Raw genomic sequence first — 22,701 nt, 5'->3', positions numbered from 1 at the left:
TGGCCGCAGTACCACGAGCAATTCGTCCTGCAGTTGAAGTGTAGAATTTATACTGTTTATCTGCGTCTATCTGCTCAGTCCCCAGAGCGGCAGAATCGAGTGCGCGCCGCAGAACCAGCGGTCGCACTTGTAGAACGACTCGCGGTCGAAGCGCGTCTGGCACTCGCTCTCGTCCGGCAGCGCCCTGGACGGGCACGGACTCGTAAGACGCAGCGCCGGCGGGTTCTGGTACACGACTTCGCCCTCCATCATGAACAGGTCCAGCGCCTGCACGCGGTTTGTCACCAGGTGCTGCTCCCGCACGATCTCCATGCCAGCGAGACGGATGCGGTCGATCTCTGGCCAATTGCTCGGCTCGTTTGCCCACCAAATGAGCGCCTCCGGGTCGCGCCGATCGAAGCCCACGTAGTGCTCGCCCTCGTTCATCCCCAACGCAGCGAGCAGCGGTGCCACGTCGCGGTTCACGGCCAGCAGCGCGCCCGTGGAAGGGATCTCGAAAATCTTGGCAATGACGTACTGGAAGATAAGCGTCGTGGTGATGCCTGTGCGGTACGAGCGCAGGTACGACGCGTAAATGGCCGACTGGTTGTCAGCTACGTAATAACCGGAATGCTGATACACGTCCATGATGTCCCGATGGTCCTGCTGGTAAATGCCCAGCCAGTGGCGCAGCGGGTACCAGTTGGAGCCAAGCTTGCCCGAAAGGACGATCTTGTTGATCGGGTACTCGTTGAACGTAGCGTTCACAAAGTCCGGGCCGGACGAGTGCGGCAGCCAGAGCGTCAGAGGCAAATCGCGCTCGTTCACAGTGTCAATGACCTGAGCAAAGTAGTCGTCCATGAAGTACGTGTACGTGCCCACGAGAACGTCGACCTTCGTGAGAATTTCGTCCCGCAGCGTCATGGGGTTGAACTGGTCGTAGTAGTGCAGGTCGTCGTTCCAAACCGCGACGATTGTGCCCAGCGCCCGCAGTTCGTGGAAGTACGCATTGTACTCTTGTAGCAACGCCATCGGGTAGTAGAACGAGTTTAAGCAGAAGATCATGGCGCTCGGCGCGCGCTTGCGGTCCAGGTCGTAAATGACCTTCATGGGGTTCTTGGACGTGTCGAGGTCCTCCCACCCGTGGTCGCCTTTGAGCTCCTCAAAGAGCGACAAGAACGACCGCAACACGTAGCCTTTCCAGTGCGACGTACAGCCCACGAGGAACTTGCGTCCATTGGTGCGTTTCCTGCGCTCCGCAACCCAGGCCTTCACCTCTCTCGGGTTCAGCGCCGAGGCCGGGAAGAGCTTCCCGTCTGGGCGTCCTGTGGTGTCCTTGAGCGTCTGCATGTCCACGTCCATCTCGTGGTAAAAGCCCAACTGTCCGTTGTGCGCGCGCGGCGGTACGAAGTACCCGCTGAAGCGCAGGCGGCCCACGACCTCCAGCGCCATGAGCGTCGAGCCGCCGATCACCAGTACAGCCAGGAGCCCCAGCAGCAGCGCGCACTTCCAGACCGAGCGCGCGCCACCGGGTCTCTGCAGCAGACATGAGAGCGTCGCGCCGCGCAGCCGCTTGATCCAGTCGCGCCGCCTCCGCTTCTTCCCCTGCTTGTCGTTGTCGTCGTCGTCCGCGCTCTGGAAGCGCGAGGAGACCAGGGGCAGGAGCATTTTACTGCTGCCATTGCTGCCGCCGGTCATGCGCACCTCCAGCACGTCCTCCAGGTCGTCCATGTCGGACGTGCGCGACCCGCCGCTGCCCACGCGCTCCCGCATCGTCAGCTCTTGGGCTCTGATGCTGTAAATGGCAAATTTGGGTGTTGCGGGAAGGAGCAATTGGTCTTTTTATTATAACCCATTTCTATAAATTGGGTTCTTTGCATTATAACCCCTGTTACAAAAGTTTGTGAGGATGGATGAAGAGGCTACAAGACGCACGGAGTGCTGATGGTGGTCATACGCCCCACGGGAGAATCCCGAGCAAACCGAGTGCCGTGACAATTCTACCCTGATCATCATGGCAACAGCAACGAATGTGGTATGACGGACACTCGCCAGACGAATTCTCTGGAGAGCAGCCACAGTGTGACGGGCTTCCGTCACATGGTTGCCATCGCGTGTGTGCGACGGCCAATCAGCACTCTCCGCTGGTTGGGTGGACACGGCGCTCTCGGCACGAGAGCGCCTTGATAACAATGAATCTCAGAGTTACTTTTCCCCTGTTTCCTGCGCTACAGTGTACGTCGGTAACGGGTTTGTATTAGCCCGTTACACCTGGTAGCACTTTGTGATCCGTCCAACGACCAAGATGAACGACACGTCCATGAGCGACGCGTCCACCCTCAGCGGGGCGACCGGGGTGTCGCTCGAGCACGCCAGCTTTCCTCACCTGTCGCTGTTCGAGTGGGAGGCACTGCACAGGCTAGCCGCAGTGTCAGGTGACGGCGTCATTAGGACACTATTGACGGCCGGCACGGAAGAACAACAACGCCTGGCCGCCCAGGAGTTCATGGCGCGTGAGCTCACCGACCTCCGTCGGCGAGCGACGACTCCCACGCCGTCCACGACATCGTCAAGCTCGATGTCTCCACATACAGCGGCGAAGGCAAGACCCGCCTTCACCTGAACCGTTGGTTCTGCGATGTGGACATAGCGATCGAAGCTCGGCAATTGTCTACCGAGCTCGCGCGCACGCGCTTCCTGCTTTCCAAGTTATCCGTGAAGCCGAAGGAGTGGGCACTCGGCCGACTCGTGGCCAACGCCTCCTGCTTCCCGACGATGGCAGCTATGCAAGCTGACCTGCGACTCGCGTTCGAGCCGCCCCAAGATGAAAGTGTCCAACGGTCAGCATTCCTTTCGCTAAAGCAGGGAGGTCTGTCCATGCTCGAGTACATTCAACGCGCGCGCCATCTCGCCTCGTGCATCACGACGCAGCCAGTCGACATAACCACACAAGTCCACGTCTTTGTCTCCGGTATGAACGCTGGCTACCAGCGCTTCTACTTGACCCGCAAGACGCCGTCGACGCTGGAGGAAGCCTTCACTATTGCGTTGCGTGAAGACTATAGTGTGTCGGCATCGCAAGCTTTCGATGTCTCTCGGCCTCTTGTCCATGACCCAGAGCCCGAACCCATGGAGGTGGATGCTATCCAGTCCTATCGCGGACGTCGGGAGCCGACGTCGCCTTCACGCTAATCCTCCACTCGTGGGTCGCGTCCTATGAAGTGTTTTCGCTGTGGCAAACCTGGTCATCGCGCGGCGGTGTGTCGTGCTCCGTCGCCCATGGTGGCGAGCGCCACGACTGTGAACGACGTCGCCGCTCCAAAAAACGGCGACGACCAGTAGGTGCGGGGCGCCCTACTGGGTGTGTACGGAGCGATGGTTCTCTGGTGGCAGAACCTCCTCCTAGCCCTCCCGTGCTTCATGCACGCCTATCAGCCACCACATCTGGCAGTGACTCGAGACTGATCGTGCTCAGTCTCCACGTTGAAGGCGCACAGCGCCCAATACGTGCCCTGCTGGATTCCGGCGCGACGAACAACTTTGTTCGCGCCGCGAGTTTGTCGGCATTGCCGGCGGACATGAGCGTCCGTGAGAGCGGCGGTGAGATGATCGTGAAGTATGCTGACGGGAAGCCGCGGCGTACGCCACGGCGATCTGCCACCTTCGCGTACGAGTTTGACGGGTTCCGCAGCTCGGAGGAGTTCTTGGTGATCGAGCTGAGTGGCTCCTTCGACTGCGTCTTCGGAATCCCGTGGCTCGCTCGCCACCAACCTGCCATCGATTGGCTCGCTGGTACAGTCCGCCCCCGCGACATCGACGTGAATGCCGTCGAAGCGTTCCTGTGCGGAACGCCCACCCAATGGCCGCATGTTACAGTCATGGACCCCGACTCCATGACCCATGCTGCACCTGAAGAGAGCGATGGCCCTTCATGTGCCGTATGCGAATACGCAACCTGCGCCGGTCCTGAGCAGGAGTCTCAGGACGCGTCCGACGTGGTCGAGCATGGGTTCCCACGTCCCGATGAGCAGCGGTTCTCGGAAGAGGATGACGATGATGACGTGGTCGAGCATGTGTTCCCACGCCCGGATGAGCAGTGGCTCTCCCCCAGAGAAGATGATGACGTGGTTGAGCGTGGTCTCCCACTTGCGGTCGAGCACGGGTTCCCGCGGGTGGTCGAGCGGGAGCTCCCCGAAGAAGTTGACGCGGCCGAACAACTGGCTCCGCGTCTTGGTGCCGATGATGAGTTCCGGCACTCCGAGTCTGCGGACGTGATCGAGCAAGGGTTCTCACCGTCCGCTGTGGAAGACACTCCACGCCCGGTTCGTCGTCGCGGTCGTCATAACCCGAGACGACCTCGTGCGCTGTCGCCAGATCCAGTCGAGCCTGAGCCCGACGTGATCTCAGTCCTGGTGGGGAACAACGCGGACGAGTCTCCGCGTGCGTGCAATGTCGAGGTCGCACGTCCCCCATGCGACGCCGCCGAGATCACCCGGCTGCCTGGTCTTTCGTGGAAACATTTCCTCCGCGACTTGAAGATGGGCGAGATCGGACAAGTGTGTATGATCGTCGCCGAAGACGCTGCATCCATCGCAGCCGTCAAGGCCCACGCATCGGTCTCCACGTCCGACGCTCACACACGTCCGAAAGGAGCTGAGCCGAAGAACGCTCGCGCAGCGCGATACGCTGCCCAGTCGTTGCCGGCTCTAGAGGCCGCCGGCAACCCAGTCGCTCCTCTCGTACGAGAGTTCAGCGACATCTTTCCGGACAAGGTTCCAGCCGCCCTTCCACCAGATCGTGGAGTTCGGCACGAGATCGACATCGTGCCAGGCGCGAAGTACTGTGTGACGCGGCAGTGACCGCTTCCTCGTGATCAAGTCGAAGCGATCGACGCCTTCTTCGAAGGTCGCCGGCAAGCCGGCCACGTCCGTGAGAGTCTGTCCCCGCATTCCAGCCCAACGTTCTGCGTGAAGAAAGCCACCGGCGGATGGCGGATCGTCCACGCCTTCAACAAGCTCAACGACGCCACCATCCCGGCGCAGACGCCGATTCCGAGGAAAGACATGGTGCTCGACACCATGTCCGGCAGCACCAAGTTCAGCGCCATCGACTTGATGGATGGCTTCTACTAAATCTTGATGCGCGAAGCCGACGTGCCGTTGACTGTCGTCAGCACGCCCAGTGGAATGCTCTGGGAATGGCTCGTGATGCCGCAGGGTCTCAAGAACGCCCCTGCCACCTTCAATCGCATGGTGTCAAATCTGCTCCGGCCGTACCGAGACTTTGCGCCCAGCTACTTCGACGACATCTTCATTCACAGCCGTGCCGCGGGCGGCATGACGGACGTCGAGATGCACCTTCAACACCTGCGGCAGGTGTTCGAAGTGATGAGGGAGAACCAGCTGTACGCCAACTTGAAGAAGTGCATCTTCTGCGCTCCCGAGATCCCAGTGCTCGGGAGATACGTCAGCACGGAAGGTGTCCGTGCTGACCCGGAGAAGATTGCAGCCATCTGCGCTTGGCCCGTGCCTCAGGATCAGAAGCAGCTCCGGCAGTGGCTTGGTCTCGCGACATACCTCCACCACTACTCGAAGAACTTCGCGGCAACGATCCGTCCGTTGTCGCAGCTTCTGAAGGCAGACGCCGCGTGGTCGTGGCGTCTTGAGCACCAGACGGCTTTTGACGCGGTGAAGACGAGCTTGTCCACCGCGCCCGTACTCATGCTTCCAGATCACTCGAAGCCTTTCCATGTCGTGTGTGACGCGAGCGACTTCGCGATCGGTTGCACCTTGATGCAGTTCGATGACGAGGGGCGTGAGCGGGTCATCAGTTACCAGTCGCGTCAGCTGAAGCCGGCGGAGCGGAATTATCCGGTCCATGATAAGGAGCTGCTGGCCATGCGGTACGCCCTCATCAAGTTCCGCGTATATCTCCTCGGCGAGCAGACCTTCGCGATCTACACCGACCACGCGTCGCTGAGAACAGCGACGAAGAGCCCTCATCTGTCCCAGCGCATGGCGCGCTGGCTCTCGCTATTCTCCGAGTACAACTTCGTCGTCCACTACAAGCCAGGCAAGACCAACATCCTCGCCGACGCGCTCTCGCGTCGGCCAGACTACGTGCAGTCGGGCCGCCACGCGGTTGGCGACGAGGATGACGATGATTGCGCTGTGTGTGTTGCTGAAGGAGTCGCTGCTGTCGAAGTTGCAGCGACCAGTCCGGTCCGTGACTTGATCACCAACGCATACAAGGCAGATCCGGTCTGCTCGGAGCTCATCAAGTTCCTGCGTGATCCCACTGACGCGGGGAAGCACAAGCTGTCTCCACGCAGCCGCTCCCACGTCGACCGCTACTCACTGGACGGCGAGTTGCTCACGTACTGTGTCGATCGTGAAGACCCCCCGCGCATCGTTGTTCCTCTTGACGACGATCTCCGAGCTCGTCTGATCCACGAGTTCCACGACACGCCGAGCGGAGGCCACCTCGGACGCGAGAAAACATTCGCGTCGCTCTCCAGAGACTTCTACTGGCCGCATATGTACAAGTGGATCCGGAAATGGGTACGCTCCTGCGAAGCGTGCCAACGCGTGAAGCCAAATCCGTCCAAGCAGGCTCCGCTTCGACCTCTCTCAGTCGCCACAGACGCGTGGGCGTCTGTCAGCATGGACTTCGTCTTTGGGCTGCCCCGAGACACTCAAGGGCGCACTGGCGTGCTTGTCATCGTTGATCGGTTCAGCAAGATGCTCCATCTTGCTCCCGTTGCTGCCAGTATCACGGCGAAGCAAACCGCCGCGATCTTCGTGGACGCGGTGTACCGCCACCACGGCCTTCCATCCTCCATCGTATCGGATCGCGACCCTCGCTTCACGTCTGCTTTCTGGCGCCAACTTTTCCAGTTGCTGGGGACGCGGTTGAGCATGTCCACCGCGTCGCATCCGGAGACAGACGGCCAAACTGAGCGCGCCAACCGTGTTGTTGAAGACGTACTACGCAGCTTCGCTACGTCGTTCCAGTCGTGGAGTACCTTCCTGCCCATGGTCGAATTCGCCCTCAATAACGCTGTCCACGCCTCGACCGGGCTTACCCCGTTCTTCGTCAACTTCGGCAGACACCTGCCCTCCTTGGTGTGGCGCGTTCTGAGACTCCGGTTGGCCGTGGTGATGACGACGCGGTCGCTCCCGCGTCGCTGGATCCGGACGAAGATGTTGCTGCTGTCCCTGACCACGACTGTGCAGAGCGTCGTGGTCCCACTCCCGATGTTGCCTCCGCGCTGTTACATAGCGTCACCACTCGCCAAGGTTCCAACACTCCAGCAGTCGGAACGCGCACACGTGCCGCCACGCGGGCGGCACACGAGGGCCCACACGCCAACCCCGAACGAGCTTCACGTACACGTGCCGCCAGAAGGGCAGTACCTTCGGACATCGCAGCTTGGACTTCACGCACATTGATTGACCCGAGGCCACGTTGGGCCATCGAGTATCAAGACGCGCAAGACGCTGCGGCACCCGCTGCGCCGATTCCCGCCAACTTTGATCCGCTCCCAGCTCCGCAGCCTCAAGACACTGCGGCTGTCCGTGACTTCCATCAAAAACGCGATTCGGTTGTGCGTTATGTACGCGACACCATCGCGGCGGCGGTAGACCGCCAAAAGGAATATGCCGATCGACGAGGGCGGCGACATCTGGAGACGTTCGCCGTGGGCGACCGTGTATTGCTCTCTACGACGGGTATTCAAGCCGCTGCTATTACGAATCTGGGCGCGAACAAGTTCGCGTCACGATTTATTGGCCCGTTCAAGGTTACGAAGGTTTTAGGCGATGCTTATACTCTTCAACTACCGTCTGCTATCCGCCTGCATCCTACCTTCTACGTCGGCCACATTCGGCGTTATCACCCCGCAGTCATCCCCAGCGACGCTGGTTCCAGCCAGCGCCCCAGTCGCCTTCACGGTCCCGTCGACCAAGGTGCTGCAGCGGATCACGCGGAGTCCCAGTCAGCTCGTCCCGCAGTGCAGCCATCTCGCGCTCCAGACGCAGCAGCCGGTCCCAACGCTGCTGCTGACCTCGCTGCCAACCCCCGTGCTGCTGTCGGTCCGGTTCCTGGCGCTGCTGCTGTCGCACAGCAGCGCGACGACGTCGTTGCTCCTCCTCCGCATCCTCCCGATGGTCACGCTGCCCGATTCCGGCGTGACGGCCCTGCGCCTCTGGTGGATAGCGCGGGCCACGAACGTCACATCGTGGAAGCGATCTTGAGGCACGACGATAGTCGTCGTGCCGTTCCGCAGCGTGCGCGTACGGGTCGTGGTACTCACGCCCACGCCGGTCCCATCCCACTGCATCGGCGATACCTCGTTCGCTGGCTTGGGCCGATGGATAATAGCTGGGAGCCGCGAGCGGTGTTGCTCGCGGACGTCCCGGACTGTGTGGAGGCATACGAGGCAAGCCTCCTACCGGGCACGACTCCTCGTCGCGCCTAGCTTCATGCAGCGCGCGCTGGTACAGCCCCATCAGCTTGCGCTCGGTTTCGGAGAGGGGGGTGGAATTGGTGATACGCTCCCAGTCGGCGGCACTTGGCCGCACTATGGAGTACCCGCGACAGCCCGGACACCCAAGTCGGTAGTGCGCGAAGCAGCACTCCCGGTCAGCATCCCAAGACAGTTCACAGATTTGGCTCGCCAACGCTTGCACGGAGAGGCGCGAGTGCTGCTCCTCGCGCCGCATGAGCTTTTGCTGGAACGCCTCCGGCCCTTCAGTGTTCCACCGGCTGACGAACGACGTCCAAGCGCGGTCCAACGACTGCGGGGTCACGGTGCCGGTCACCGTGACAGGCTTGCTGCACGTCGCCCGCCACCGCCGGAACAGCGCCTTCATCGCGTCGTCGCCCGGCGAGATGACCACGGCGCTGCAGTCGTTCAGCGCCCACTGCTCCAGCACCTCCTCGTATGTCGTGAGCCGGTCCGACTCGGCCTCGGGTCCCGAGTCCTTTCCACTTCTCTCCTTCTTTAACAAGTCTGCAAATGAGCTTCAAGATCCGTGTTGCTCTCACCTTGAGTGGGGAGTGATGTGACGGGCTTCCGTCACATGGTTGCCATCGCGTGTGTGCGACGGCCAATCAGCACTCTCCGCTGGTTGGGTGGACACGGCGCTCTCGGCACGAGAGCGCCTTGATAACAATGAATCTCAGAGTTACTTTTCCCCTGTTTCCTGCGCTACAGTGTACGTCGGTAACGGGTTTGTATTAGCCCGTTACACACAGAGCAGAGCAAGTACAAATGCAACTTTAGCAAGAAGAGCTCCTGCTCCAGTCGGATTCGCACGAGCAGCGCAACGGCCAGTGTGTTCTTTACCAGGAAGGCGAGCCAGCTGAAACCAACGATGATAGTCACGTGAAGTTGACACTGGCAGTGAAGCCCCCTTCTCCCGGCACTAGACTTGCAGTCAGATGAGATTGAGTGGGTTCTGGACAATGGCTCGCAGGAGAACCTCAGTGGAGACAATTCGATGTTTCCGTACGTGAACTGCAAGGTGAGTGGAGAATTAAAGATGGATCTGTAACACACAGGAGCAATGGAATCTGTGGATAGCGTCGCAATCCGCGATGCCATGAGCAAGTGGGAGCCGTGCCGCCTGGATGATGTATCGGAACGTAGCATGTAATAGAAGTGCGGCACATGGCGTTGGGCAACCTGAACCTGCGCCATCAAACTTTGATGACGCAGCTTTAAGTAATGGGATGAGCACATGCTTGCCCTACGGTCAGGCACTGGACATGGATGCTCAAGGAATCGAGGACTGCATTTATCAAGGTCGTCGGAAGAGGAGGAGTGGAGGCGAGGGAACTTCTGTAAGACAGGGTAAATTGAGTTGTGATTGAGATATTAAAGTGTTGAGATGTAGTGGAGTCTGGTCTTCATTCAAAGAACGGAATGAATACATTACGTAGAGAACACACATGTATGATTAGGTAAATATCATATCAAGCTCTATAAGAGGTTTATGTGAAGTACACGGAATATGGAAAAGTCCCTCACATATCCCCAACAGCCTCTTTTGCGAGGGATGGTGCTTGCACTGTTTTGTCTTTCCGCTGAGAAGTTCCCAATCGCAAAGAGTAGAAGATAGGCAGTAGTGGTGGCTAGAGCGGATGACCGCGCCACCGTCTCAACGAGGTGAAACGCTGCCTTTTTCGTTTATCGAGGGCACCTTGACCCTGAACACAGCATTTTTTGTATGCAATTTCGATACTTTAATGCGACATGTTATTTGGTACATTGTTGACGGTTGTTGTAAGAATGTTCCTGCAGTATGTTTGCGATTGTGTTGCTCTTTTGGCTGTTGCTTTTATGGGATGTAGCCTCTTATGAGATGGGTTGTCTAGGTCTACTGCAACTCACCACCTTGTTTGTTTCGCATGTAGCTTTATGCTAGGAGTCCAAGCCTTTTTCAAGTAGCTCATTCAGCTATTTGCCCTGCCTAACAACAGTAAGTATATTGTTTTGTTGCTTTTGCTATAGATGAGGAGGTCGAGACAGCCTCCTGTGCTGCACACGTTCACTGAGGTTTGTGTATGGCTCCGTAGCCTAACCAGGATTCAGGCATTCGTGCCTGTTTTCTGAAAAAGAACCTGCTGTATACCCCACCGTATCACTCAGAGCTGCAGCCGATCGAGCTCATCTGGGCTACGGTCAAGGGCAGAATCGCAATGGACCCCCCCAAAAATGCGAACGACGCGGTCGACAAGGTGCTCCACGGCCTTGACGCTATCACGCGAGAGGATCGGATATACGCCTACCGTCATGCGCAAGGCTTCGAGAATATGTACATCGAACGAAGGCGTGAAGACACAGAAGCTCGGCTGATGACGCTAGCAGATCATCTTTAATACATGTACCTCTGGGAATACATAGTGACCTGTCTCATTACATTCAGTCTGTTCCAATGCGGGGATTTATTGACCAACGCTGGTCACCCATTGTCCTTTTCTGAAAAGTACACATGCTTATGAGCAACTCCAATCAAAGGCACCCCTGAAGATCAACCCTTTACCAGTTCAAACGCAGAATCCGAGGCGTCTTTTTTAAAACGTTCATAGCACCAAAACTGCTGCGAATTGGCCTGTTTTAACCACGTTTTCAGAATCTAAACATGCGGTTACACCCTATACCTAAATGTCGATATAGGATTTTAACAACTAAATGGAAATAACTGCGCCTACCTTTTGGTCCAATGACTTTTGTCGAGTACAATACCATGGTCCTCTTTGGGTCGCTCGGCCTTGAGCTGTTTAAGAATTTGCTGCATCGCAATCCTGGTCAAGAAGTCCCGCTTCTGCAAGGCGTTGTTCACCGAGAACATGCCACAAAACGAGGATCGATCGGGGAGGGCCTACTGGTTCTGGCAGACGACCGGAGTACGAAGAGTGCGAGTCATCTGCAAGTCATGTATCGATAAGTCAGTAATATATTACATCGCAGAATAAGCACAACATATTTCAATCAATACAACACACTTGACCGCACATACTGAGGGTATGTCCGTAGCGCGAAGCAGTCTCTTGAACTTTGTACACAGGCTTTTCTTTAAGCGGGGTTATCCGCTCCATTAATCTAGCTTTCGTTTCACTGAGGCTAAACTGCACTCTACAAATATATCATTTAAAGATTAATAAAAACAAATAATAACAAAATATTCATACCTTTTGCTGTCAGCCACGCGTGCATACCAACGCATGGTTTTATTCATTTGGTGCTAAGAAGCTTCATCCATGTGAATTCTACAGGATCCATGCTGAGAAGCCATAGTCACGCACAATCTTTCAAACCACCGGTCGAACTTTTCTGTGTCGACGGCCATGTCGTGACCCAGGTCACTGGGAGTCACAAAAGTCACGCCCAGACACTGGCTGTTTTTGTGCATAAATAGGATAGACACAGAATGTATCAACTGCGGTTAGGGTTATTTTTATAATATCAACTAGCACAAGTTACATTGTGAAACCGTGTTAATATCAATCACATGTCATTCCATGTTGTAGCGTATCACACATTTTCACACTTAATGAGCACCTGTGAAAGTGTGTGAATAACACGAAATAAAATCTGGGAAAGGGCAGTTCTGGGAGAGGGGCGGACATCCACTCATTCCAAGGTTTGCCGATGGCGGAGAACGCAACACGAGCGATCGCCAACAACGCCGCCGTCCAAGGCGTCGTGCAGCAGGTTGTAGCGGACAGCCTCCAGCGGCGTGCGCACAACACCAGGCGCAGCTACGAGCCGAAGAAGCAAGAATGGCTGGGCTGGTGTGCAACCCGAGCGTTCGTCGACGGCAGTATCGTCACGGAGGGAAAGCTTCTGCTTTTTCTGGAGGAGGTGGTGCGTCCGCGAGGCTCACGACGCATGGAAAATGGAGACGTCGTCCCCCTCTCCGCAGAGAGCCTGGAAGGGTACGTCAAAGCGATGGTTGACCTGTACAGCACGCAGCCGTCGTTAGGGGTTGGACCCGTGCCCCACCCACGCGGAAAAGCTCTCTCTGAGTATCTGCGGACGCACAAGCGGAACGAGCCAAACGCAAGCGCGAGAAGTTCGACGACCGTGGCAAGGGAACTGTTCAAGACACCTACTCGATTGATCAGTTGAAGAACGTTGCTGAGTACTTCATGGCACAGAAATCGGAACGCAGGCTTCGGGATCGCGTCGATCTACTGTTTGGACACGCTCTAATGGCGCGAGGAGAGACGACACGGAAGCTACAGTTGCCGGACCTCTTCTCTATGGAGCTTCCGAACGAGGGCCCAACGACATGCGTGACCGCCCTGGCCGTGATGGATCAAGGCAAGATGAACCAATTCGGCCGGATCGAGTATGGAGGCTGCATCCGGCATCGCGACGTGATGGTGTGCCCGATTGGAGCGTTGGCCGTGTATTTCTTCTGGCGGTTTCATGTGCTCGGGGAGGCGTTCCCTGATCTTCAGGAGCGGTCGTCGTGGTACAACATCCAGCTAATTGATGGCAAGATCAAGGACCGCGAGATCTCGTATAGCGCCCAAGCTAGTGGGCTGAAGAAAGCGTTGAAGGCGTGCGGCGTCAACAGCAAAAAGGTACCAGATCACACGTTTTCACAAGTGACATTGATTCACATGTAACATGTGACATATATTCACAGGTCACCATAAATCACATGGAATCACACGATGTGAATCACACTGTTTACACTGATTAACACTGTTTCTGGTTGATATAACAGGTGACCCAAATCCGTAGAACAAGCTCATGCATCATAGCCGAAGCTATGGGCGCATCCGAAGCCAGTATCCGAAGAGGTGGTCGATGGAACAACGAAAAAATGGAGGGCTGTTATCTGACTACTCTGCCTCGTGAAGTTGTCAGGGCTTTAGCGGGTTTTAATGCAGGTGGTGGGGAATTTTTTCTCCCGCGTGCTGAGTGCTCTATCCCAGAGACTCTACGAGCTTCGGTGTTCCCCTGGATTGACACATGGCAACCTCAGTTTGATAATGGAAAGATTTGCGACATCGCAGGCCATGGCTTTCTCCGTTTACTATCGAATTTGCGAGATGTGGTGATTCAGGACGCAGTGCTTCTTCAAGAGGCGTACCCAAAGCACCCCCTGTTCCAGCATGCTCTCTTTTCTACCGATGCTTTTCAAGCCTTTGCGAAAGAACAGCTACAGCGACTACAAAGTGAATCGGATACAGGTTTGATCACCACCGTACGTGCCGCTCTACCAATTCTTACAAACGTTTTGGAAAGTAACTTTACCAGCACTGGGCTCCGACTGACGGCTATTGAGGACTCTCTTCGTGCTACGCATACCCTAGTTTGCTCGCTTGTCGGTAGCCGATTCCAGCTGGTGTTAGCATCTGACCAAGATCAACAGCCGAGCGAGCGTCAGACGGAGCCGCCGACCGTGTATCATCTTGCCCGAGGTTTGCGCTCTGTGGTTGATGTTTGGGCGGAATACACGAGGGATGTCGCTGGTGGCCCGGCGGTGCAGGATTTGGAGTCGCGTTGTGGCGCGAAATGGAGATCGAGTGACGCGGAACGCCAGTACTACAAGCGGCGCAAGGTTTTATATGACGCCATTGAGTTTGTATCTGCCAGAGATCATGTGCCACCAGAAGTGGTTGCTCAAGTACTCGAGCAAAAGCGCCAGAGGCTGCAGTTGACGCTGGACGCAATGAGAAAAAGGATTGAGAAGGCAGGAGCAAGCTCGGTATTTGACACGGTATAACATGTGACACTGTTTCATCTTATATCACGTTCTCACATTGAATTACAGTGTTACACTAAATAACATTAATTAGGTGTATTTAACATTTCAAATAATTCGAAATCACAGGTTGATTATCTTTTGTGATTTTGCAGCATAAAAGCGTTAAGTAACCTTCTCCCCCTCAGTTCGGAAGTTGCCAAAGACGCACGCTCAAGCCACGAAGGCTATCCAGACTCTCCGCTGCATCTATCCGTGCTCGAACGCCGATAGCGGGAGGGAGTGGCTCTGCAACAAGCTCCTCCGCTATGCTAGCTTCAGGACGCACGTCGTCGGCAGTCACCTCCGAGGTACTGGCAGAGTGTGGAGTTCGTCTCTGTATACGGCGTATGGAGAAGTTCAAGAGAACGAGAGCGAATCATGCGTGGAAGAAAGCCGAATGGACAGGCTAGAGCGGTGGCTGCGCGTGATCGCCCAGAAGGTTGGCGCAAGCCTTGAGGGGGACGAAGGAGAGCACCAGGGCGAAGGGCAAGAAGGGGAGATGCATGGCGAAGGAATGGACACCAGGGAGCCCGTTGCTGCCGAGACCACAGTCGCCGCAGAGGCCGCCACCCGGCGGCGCCAGCTGATGAGACCGCTAACGCCGACGATGCGCCAGCAGATGTGGTGTCAAAGAAGCGCCGTCGCGCGCCGGCGAAGGCCAAGGCTTCCGGGGCGAAGACCCCGGCGAAGAAACCAAGGGCGCCAGCGAAGAAGGCAGCGGCGAAAGACAAGAAGGCAGCAACGACGGGGAAGAAGGCGGCGGCGACTGGGAAGAAGACGCGCCGCACGACCGGCAAGTAGCGCACTAAGAAGTCGTGCCGCACGGCGCAGGTAACACACTTTCACACGATTTAGCGTTTGTAGTGTCATCAGTAACACGATTTCACACAATATCACACTTTTTGATTGGTTACCCTTTCCCCTAACCTCCTAACATATGTATCGCTGACAGGTCACAAAGAGCCTGAGTTTTGTATGGTGACTCAGGCTGTGACCCATAGCTAAAAAAAGCCGACACCGCCTCTGTGTCAAAGTTGCCGTGATAGTCCACGTCCTCATCGAGCTCATCTTTTTTTTTCCTTAGCGTGGAGTTCCAGCATTTAATTGAATTCTTAACAAAGCCAGCCTCCATCCGTCCGCCTACGGACGAAAAACAAAGCCTGCAGCAATTATACAAGCACTAACAAATTGTTTTAGTAATTTGCAATAATAAAGTTAGCAAAATTGAACTCACGTTATTTAATTTAAAAAAACAACGTACCGCGCTCCTTTGCCGCTCTTGTTGTAGCGAATTCTGTCTTCGAGAACCCACGTCTTTCCCGAAACGTAGTTTACGTTGCAGAATGACTCGTCGAGGAATACCTCTGTGAGGCGCGGGTTACACTTACCATATCGACATGGTCGCCGGTTTGCAAGTTTTTTCTCTAGATAGGTAGCACATTTCCAACCCCATCAGCACTAACATGCCTTTTCTTATCAACAATGTAGTGAAAATCGAGCTCGTTTAGAAGAGGTGTATGGTTCACAGTTCAAGGGTGATATTCGTCTTGGCTGTAATCTCCAAGATGATTTTGTTGGCTGTCACAGGCTAAACGAGTTTGTTTTGCGTCTTTATGAAGCTGCGGATAACAGGTTCTAGCAGTGCAGGGTTAAACGTGCGTTGTTTACCGCGTTGAGATGGCTTGGACTACATAATAACATTATAGAGGTTTTGTTATACAACCGATAAGAAAGGAAAGCATGGGCGATTCGGTAGGTAACCTCGAAGTCGGTCTATTTCTCGGCCTTGTACTACTCCATGGCTGTCGAAATCGTGCCGTGTCCAATCCCAAGACACTGGACTACAAGTTCCCTGGTTCGGTGGACCTTGAAGACATTCCGGGCGTCTGCATTGTCCATAAATTTGTAGCACCTTACTATGAACCTATTCTGCCCCGGCGTCAGCTCTTCGCGAGCCTCCATCGCGGAATGCGCTTTCTCAATAAACTAAAGAGTCCTGTACACGCCTAGCTATCAACAGAAGCGACTGGTGGTTTTTAAAGTGCCAACCGATAAGAATTTAAGGAGCTACGACATTTAATGTGGTCGGTTAGAAAGTCTTGGTCCAATGACTTATGTCAATTACAATAGCGAGCGGGGCAGCGCTTACACCACCCATGCTATGCACCAAGCTTTGCAGAAGCACGAAAAACAGCTGGTGCTCATGGACAAGAGATTCAAGTGCAAGAGCGACAAGCCTGTCAATGATCTGGAATTTTCCAGAGTTCTAGCTGGGCTGGGTACCAGCTGGTCGTGACGCTGTATTATCACGGTAAGGAGTTCAAGGCAGAAGTCAACATGTCGAGTCGACAGCGAGAGTTGATAGTTCAACCAACAACTTAACTCACCAAATATATTCTCAGTTTCCAACTTGCCACGTGCTGCTAGCATCTCCCGTCGTGGGGGAACTCATTACGACGGAACAGTCAAGAAGGTCATCTGGTGCAAGAAGCCTGCACTCCTCATTATTGGGCGGTGCCCTGGACAGCAGAAGGGTTCTTGACATTGTATTGCCAGAGCCACTATCGGTAAGAAAAACATCTTTATTGAATCCGACAGCTACATGTATTCCTAATACTGTAGAGAAGATTAGTTCATGCTTTGAGCACGTTGACGGCGTGTACGATATCGAGGATATTGAGCAGTAGGGAGTACCCAATAACTGGTACAGTATATTGCCTTTCACTTGATTTGCTTGTTTAAACAATTATTGCAATTATTGTAGTGTGGCTAACATGAAAGGATGAGTGGTTGCACATAATGATTACACCAATTTTTATGGTAGGGCTAATACCTTTTTACAAAGGCCATTACGCAAGCGTAGAAAAGTCGGCTTTGTGAGTGACTTGGTGAATATATATGCCACCATTTCCTTAGTGTTACAATATTTTATCTCGAAGTCTTTTCGCTCTGCCTTTTCTTGTACGAAGCAGTAGCGAATATGGATATGTTTGCTTCTACCATGAAGTTCTGGGTTATATGAGAGTTTAATACAGCTCTGGTTGTCCTCGTAGAGAATGATGGCATGTGGGCTACTGTGGTTTACCTCTATCATTAGGAGTTTTAAGAAGATGACTTCCTGCATGCAGTGGCATAGTGCGATGTATTCTGCTTCCGTTGTGGATAGCACGACTGTGTGGTGTTTTCTAGACTGCCAAGAGATTGGACTAGGTAATATATCCTCCTACAGAACGGCGTGTGTCGGCGCAGTTAGCATAGTCTGCATCTGAAAAGCTGCGAGGTAGTGCTTTGTGTTATATTGATCTAGGTTTTCTTTTCCTCCAAGGGTAATGCCGAGGTTACATGTACCATTTAGGTATCTAAGACCTCTCTTAACCGCATTCCAGTGTTGTTTTCCTGGATTAGCCAGAAATTGACTGGCTTCTCGTAGAAAATAAGCTAGATCTGGTCTAGTTCCCATTACCAGGTACACGAAGCTACCGACCGCCTCTCTGTACGGGATCGCCTTCATCTCATCGCGTTCCGAAGGGATTTGTGGGCACATATCTAGAGAGAGTTTGATACTCGGATCGGTGGGTGTTCCCACTGGATATGAGTTTAGATGGGAGAAGCGGTCCAGGACTTTGGTAGCGTATTTCTTTTGGTGTATGAAGATGGAGCGATTTTTACGATCGCGTACAACGCACCATATTGGGCTTCGCCCAGGTCGGACATTTTGAAGCGCTGTTTGAGTGCGTTCTTGATATAAGTGACAATGTCGACTTTAGGTGCAATGATGAGAAGGTCATCGACGTAGACAAGAATGTAACATGTCTTTCCGTCAGTTTCCCTACAAAGACGCATCGGTGTTTTGCTAGTTTGCGAAACTTCATCGTAGCTAAGTAGTCACACAGTGTCAAGTAACAGACTCGAGGGGCTTCTTTGAGGCTGTATAGACTCTTCAACAGTTTGCATACGAGGCGTTCTTTACCTCGGCAATATAACCCTTCAGGTTGTTCCATGTATATTTCCTCATCCAGGTACCCATTTAAGAATGCAGTTTTGACGTCCATCTGATGGATTTCCATATTTAATAGAGCAGCGATGGTAAGCAGCCGTCGTAGGACTTCCATGTGGAGGACAGGGGAGAAAATCTCGGCGTAGCCAATTCCGTATCTTTGAAGGAAACCCTTAACAACTAGGTGAGATTTGTAGCGATCTATTGTGCCATCGCCTTTGTATTTGACGATAAATACCCACCTGCATTGCAATGCACGTCTGCCATTAGGCAACTTGGTCAGTACCCACGTTTTATTGTCCATGAGAGCCTTGTACTCAGATCGGGCGGCTATTTTCCAGTGAGAAGCTTCTGGCAGATGCACGGCTGCCTTGTAGGTCTTTGGCTTCGATATATGCCTGATGTCAAGCAGTGTGTAGAGGGCAGTGAGACGTGTTTCGCGTTCCTCTAGATCGAAAGTACCATTTGGTAAAGTTGTTACTGGATCAGTGTCTGTGCTTTCTTTTCTGAGAAAGGTTTTGCTTTCTTAGGTGATGGTTCTGTTTTTTCAGCTGCAAGTGCATTGCTGGCAGCGAGGGCAAGCGATTGGGTGCTGGTACTATAATTGCAGTGCCTGCTTTAGGACTAAGTAAGTATGTTGTTTTCTGTAAATCGAGAAAATCCAGCGTGGGGAATTCATGTTCGCGGAAGGGAGCATCACGGCTGTAAACAATGCGATTATCTGTCGTATCTAGGAGCCTGTAGCCCTTCTTGTCGGATGGAATTCCCAGATACATGCATTTTCTAGCCCTTTTGTCGAGTTTGTTGCGGTATAGCTCTGGGATGTAAGCGTATGCCGTGCAGCCAAACACTTTAATGTAATGTGCTGATGGTTTCTTTTTGAACCATTTTTCATAGGGGGGGGGGGGGGGGGGGGGGTAACGCTGTTTGTGACCGAGCTCGGGGTCACGTTGAGGAGATCAGCGACGTGTGTGTTGCATTCATCCCAAAGGAGTTGGGCAAGATCTCCGTCAACCAGAAATGCTCGCGTTCTTTCAAGACGTGTGCGCATACGCCTCTCTGCCACGCTATTCTGTTGTGGTGTGTATGCATTTATGAACTGTGTGTGTGTGTTATATTTTTCGAAGATAATTCTCCCGAGTTTCTCATATTCACGAGCGTTGTCACTTTGGAGGCTCCGGATCTCTTCATCGTGCATGTCAGCATGGTATGCTAAGTGAACCACATCAGCGCGAAACATGTTCTGTGTTTTCTTTCTGAAATCCTCGTACCAGACGTACAGGTCTGACTTGCGCCTGATAACGTAGATACACACATTGCGCGAGTAGTCATCAATAAAGGTCAAGAAATATTGACAGCCTGATAGTGTTGGCACAGGAAGGGGCCCAGCCATATCTGTATGAACCTTTTCAAGAGGGAATTTTGCCCTTCAACGGTACGTTTATTGACTGGGTCACGATGTGCCTTGCCTTAGTGTATGTGCATGAAGAGCAAAAGTAGTCTTGCTTGAGTCGAATTTCGACATCCCCATGTCTGTGATGACGTCCAACTTAGCCAGATCCTGCATAATGCGAAAGTTAGGATGGCCCATTCGTTTGTGCCAGAGTAACATATTATCGGACGTACCAGATTTGGCCACATGGGCTGCGTGGTCGGTGCTCACCGGGCGAGCTACGAATTGGTCGAGGCGAGTGCCATTGCCAGTCTTGGCTTCGAACTTGGTTCCACGGTCGTAGAACAGGACGAATTTCTTGGTGTTCGGGAAGTTGATCTTGTAGTCCGTTTCGACAGCTTGACGGACCGAGAGCAAGTTAAACTTGAGATCGGGTGCGTACAGCACGTTGACCAGGGTAATGACTTGGTATCTTCCCTTCGTATCTTTGATGGTTAGCTTCACGTCATCTGTTCCAGCAATGAGAATATGGTGATTGCCCCCCACCGTGATGGACTTGCCCGCGGTCGGTTCTAGGGTCACAAATCATTCCCTGTTGGACGTGATGTGGCGAGTGCAGCCGGAATCGATCGTCCATGATGAATCCTGGAGTCCGACATGAGCAGTGAGACCCACCTCCACAGTTTTCGGGCAACAATCGAGCGTTGTAATAGCAATAATGCCATACTCGTTGTTGTCAGATCCATGGGTGTCTTGGTTGCGCCGACCGTGAAACTCGTTTTGTTTTGTTTGGTTGTTGCGGCTGTGACTTCCACGGCGATCTTGTCGTTTTCCGTTAGGAGCACGATTGTTGTTTCCACGACCAAGGTAATTGGCCCACGAGTTGTTGCCACGGTTTCCCTTGTAGTTGCCCTTGTAAGGGTGATGACTTTGCGTGCCTTGAGCTTAAAGTTGGCGGGAAGAACCGTACCAGCCTTGATTTGATCACCACGTAGGTGACGCTGCAGGATGTAGCAGTCAACTGTGTCATGGTTGTCGCGCTGGCAGTACGAGCACTTCAATGAAACCACGACAGCTGTCTCCATCTTGGCGGGGACTTGCAGATCCGCTGGCATCGGAATCGGTGCTGTGGATTGAACTTCTCTCTCAGCTCGTGTTTCCATAGACTCTGAGGTTCCTTGTCTGAGTATGTAGCGATTGCGCGTTAGCTCATTCTGGATCTTGGTCTCGATGTGCCGTTTCAGATCTTCGTACGGAATGAACTTACTACTGCCCTTTCAGACTGCTAGTTCAGGCTTCGACTCCGTTGGAAGGGAATGATACAGATATAGCGATTTGTGCGCGTCGGTCAGTACACTGTTCGTGGCTTCCGCGGCTGCCTTCATAGATTCTTCCAAGTCAATGATGAAAGCGATGAGGTCGGACCCATCCTCGTATTTGAGAGCCATCAGGTACGACTGGATGTAGTACGGGTCACCGTGGATGGCAGCACATTCGGATTTGCTACAGAGCGTCTGAAAGATTTCGTACACCGTAGTCTTGTCCTTCACCATGAGAACATTACATGTATGTTACATGGACAGACCTGCGACACCGTTTTTTAGTTTCTGTTCTGTGATGCCACGCCATTAAGGCTTCAGTCCATTAGCTAGTAACCCACATAAAGATTCTGCACCACCCGCAACAGTTAATCAAACAACAATAATAACCATGAATTACAGTGTAACAGCAAACATGCCGGTGCCGAAGCAGCAGCAGCTATAATACGGCCCTAGAACTTCGTAGCACTCGCCAATTAGTACCAGTACTTCTTTTATATACGTTGCGCTTGAATTACACCACGTACTTGTCTGAGTTGCCGTGTATGCTTGGTCTTCATGCGCCGACAAGCTTGGTTGTGTGTTCCGAGGATGCCTTTTTCCGAAATGAGCTCTCGATCGCACAGCGAAGAACGCAAGCAGTTAACCACGAAACTAGCGAGCTGTTGGCCCATGCCAACCCAATCGTTCAACTCAATTTTTGTCCGTATGTTTTGGACTGTATGTTTACGCCTACGGGGAAAGCGTGGAGTGGATGTTTGCGCTTGTCATAACACGATGGATATTCATCGACTCTAAAACAAAGTTGACATTGCGCCAGAGGCATACAGGTAAGCTAGTTATGGTGTGCATGTTGCTGACGAATTGTCATTGCTGCTACAACAATGTCAACGAGATCAGCAAGATTTTCATTTGACGCTACCACCATTAGCAAAGTATCTGGACACGAGTAGTTCGATCCTATTCTATCAATAAGAGTAATAACTAATGGTTCGGCGACTCGCTGAAGTGCTTCCCAAATATCTTAGCTAACTTAGATATATATGTCTTCTTTGCTGTCGTGAGCTCGTTCAGCAGCCTTATGATCTTGGGCCTCTCTCTTTCCCTTGCTCTCCATTTCGTTAAGCTCTTCTTCGGGGTTCCACCTCCGCCCTGCAGGTTCTTCATTGCAAGGCGGTTATTAGCGACGCTGTTTCATCTGCGTCTCGCTTGTGCTCGTTGTCTTCCTTCTCGACTGTCACAGCTTCATCGTGGTCGTCAATAAGCTCATCAGCATAATATCCTTCTCTGTTTCCTATTTTTATTATTATTAATACCTGACGCAGCCAAAGCAACACCTCTTCTGCAGCACCAATTTGTCAAAGTGTGCTTGAGCTTTCTAGCCGCTCAGCTTGTCTCGAGAAAGTCTGTCGTCGCTCAGTAGTTGAGCGGCAAGTCCAGGCAGCCATTGTCTTGTCCCTTACATTAAGACAAGGGCGCTCGTTCAGCATTTGGCGAAGAAGACTTAGGTCCACGTCTGCAGTAAAATTGCGCTCCCTCGGGCCCATGGTGGTGGTTTGGTGGACAAGAGCTGATGCCGGTGTGAGGAATGCGTTAACAATGGTCGTTTAACATAGAAAAAGCTAGCTTCAGGGGGGAAATTGATTTTGGTTATATTTTAATTATAAAAGTTGACATTTGCAGTTTAACCCAATTGCAGATAACCCAGGATATTTTAACCCAGTCGGCGGCGGGTGTTTTCGG

The 22,701-nt window shown here is 53.3% G+C and overlaps 2 protein-coding genes across 2 annotated transcripts; one reads left to right on the top strand and one right to left on the bottom strand.

Annotated features, from left to right (window-relative positions):
* Positions 1-66: 66 nt before the first annotated feature.
* Positions 67-1,752, bottom strand: KRP23_9710 (uncharacterized protein; the record flags this gene model as incomplete). Its single annotated transcript, XM_067895298.1, has 1 exon — positions 67-1,752. The coding sequence occupies one exon, from the start codon at positions 1,750-1,752 to the stop codon at positions 67-69; it is 1,686 nt and encodes a 561-aa protein (XP_067742899.1).
* A 12,894-nt stretch (positions 1,753-14,646) lies between these two features.
* Positions 14,647-15,050, top strand: KRP23_9709 (uncharacterized protein; the record flags this gene model as incomplete). Its single annotated transcript, XM_067895297.1, has 2 exons — positions 14,647-14,688; positions 14,775-15,050. 2 exons carry the CDS (start codon positions 14,647-14,649, stop codon positions 15,048-15,050), a joined length of 318 nt encoding a protein of 105 aa, XP_067742898.1.
* Between the last annotated feature and the right edge of the window lie 7,651 nt (positions 15,051-22,701).

This window comes from Phytophthora ramorum (genome assembly GCF_020800215.1).
Source record: "Phytophthora ramorum isolate Pr-102 chromosome Unknown Phyram_PR-102_s0008, whole genome shotgun sequence".
NCBI lineage: Eukaryota > Oomycota > Peronosporomycetes > Peronosporales > Peronosporaceae > Phytophthora > Phytophthora ramorum.
The sequence above is the reverse complement of the archived record's forward strand: the minus strand, read 5'-3'. Positions and strand labels throughout refer to the sequence as shown.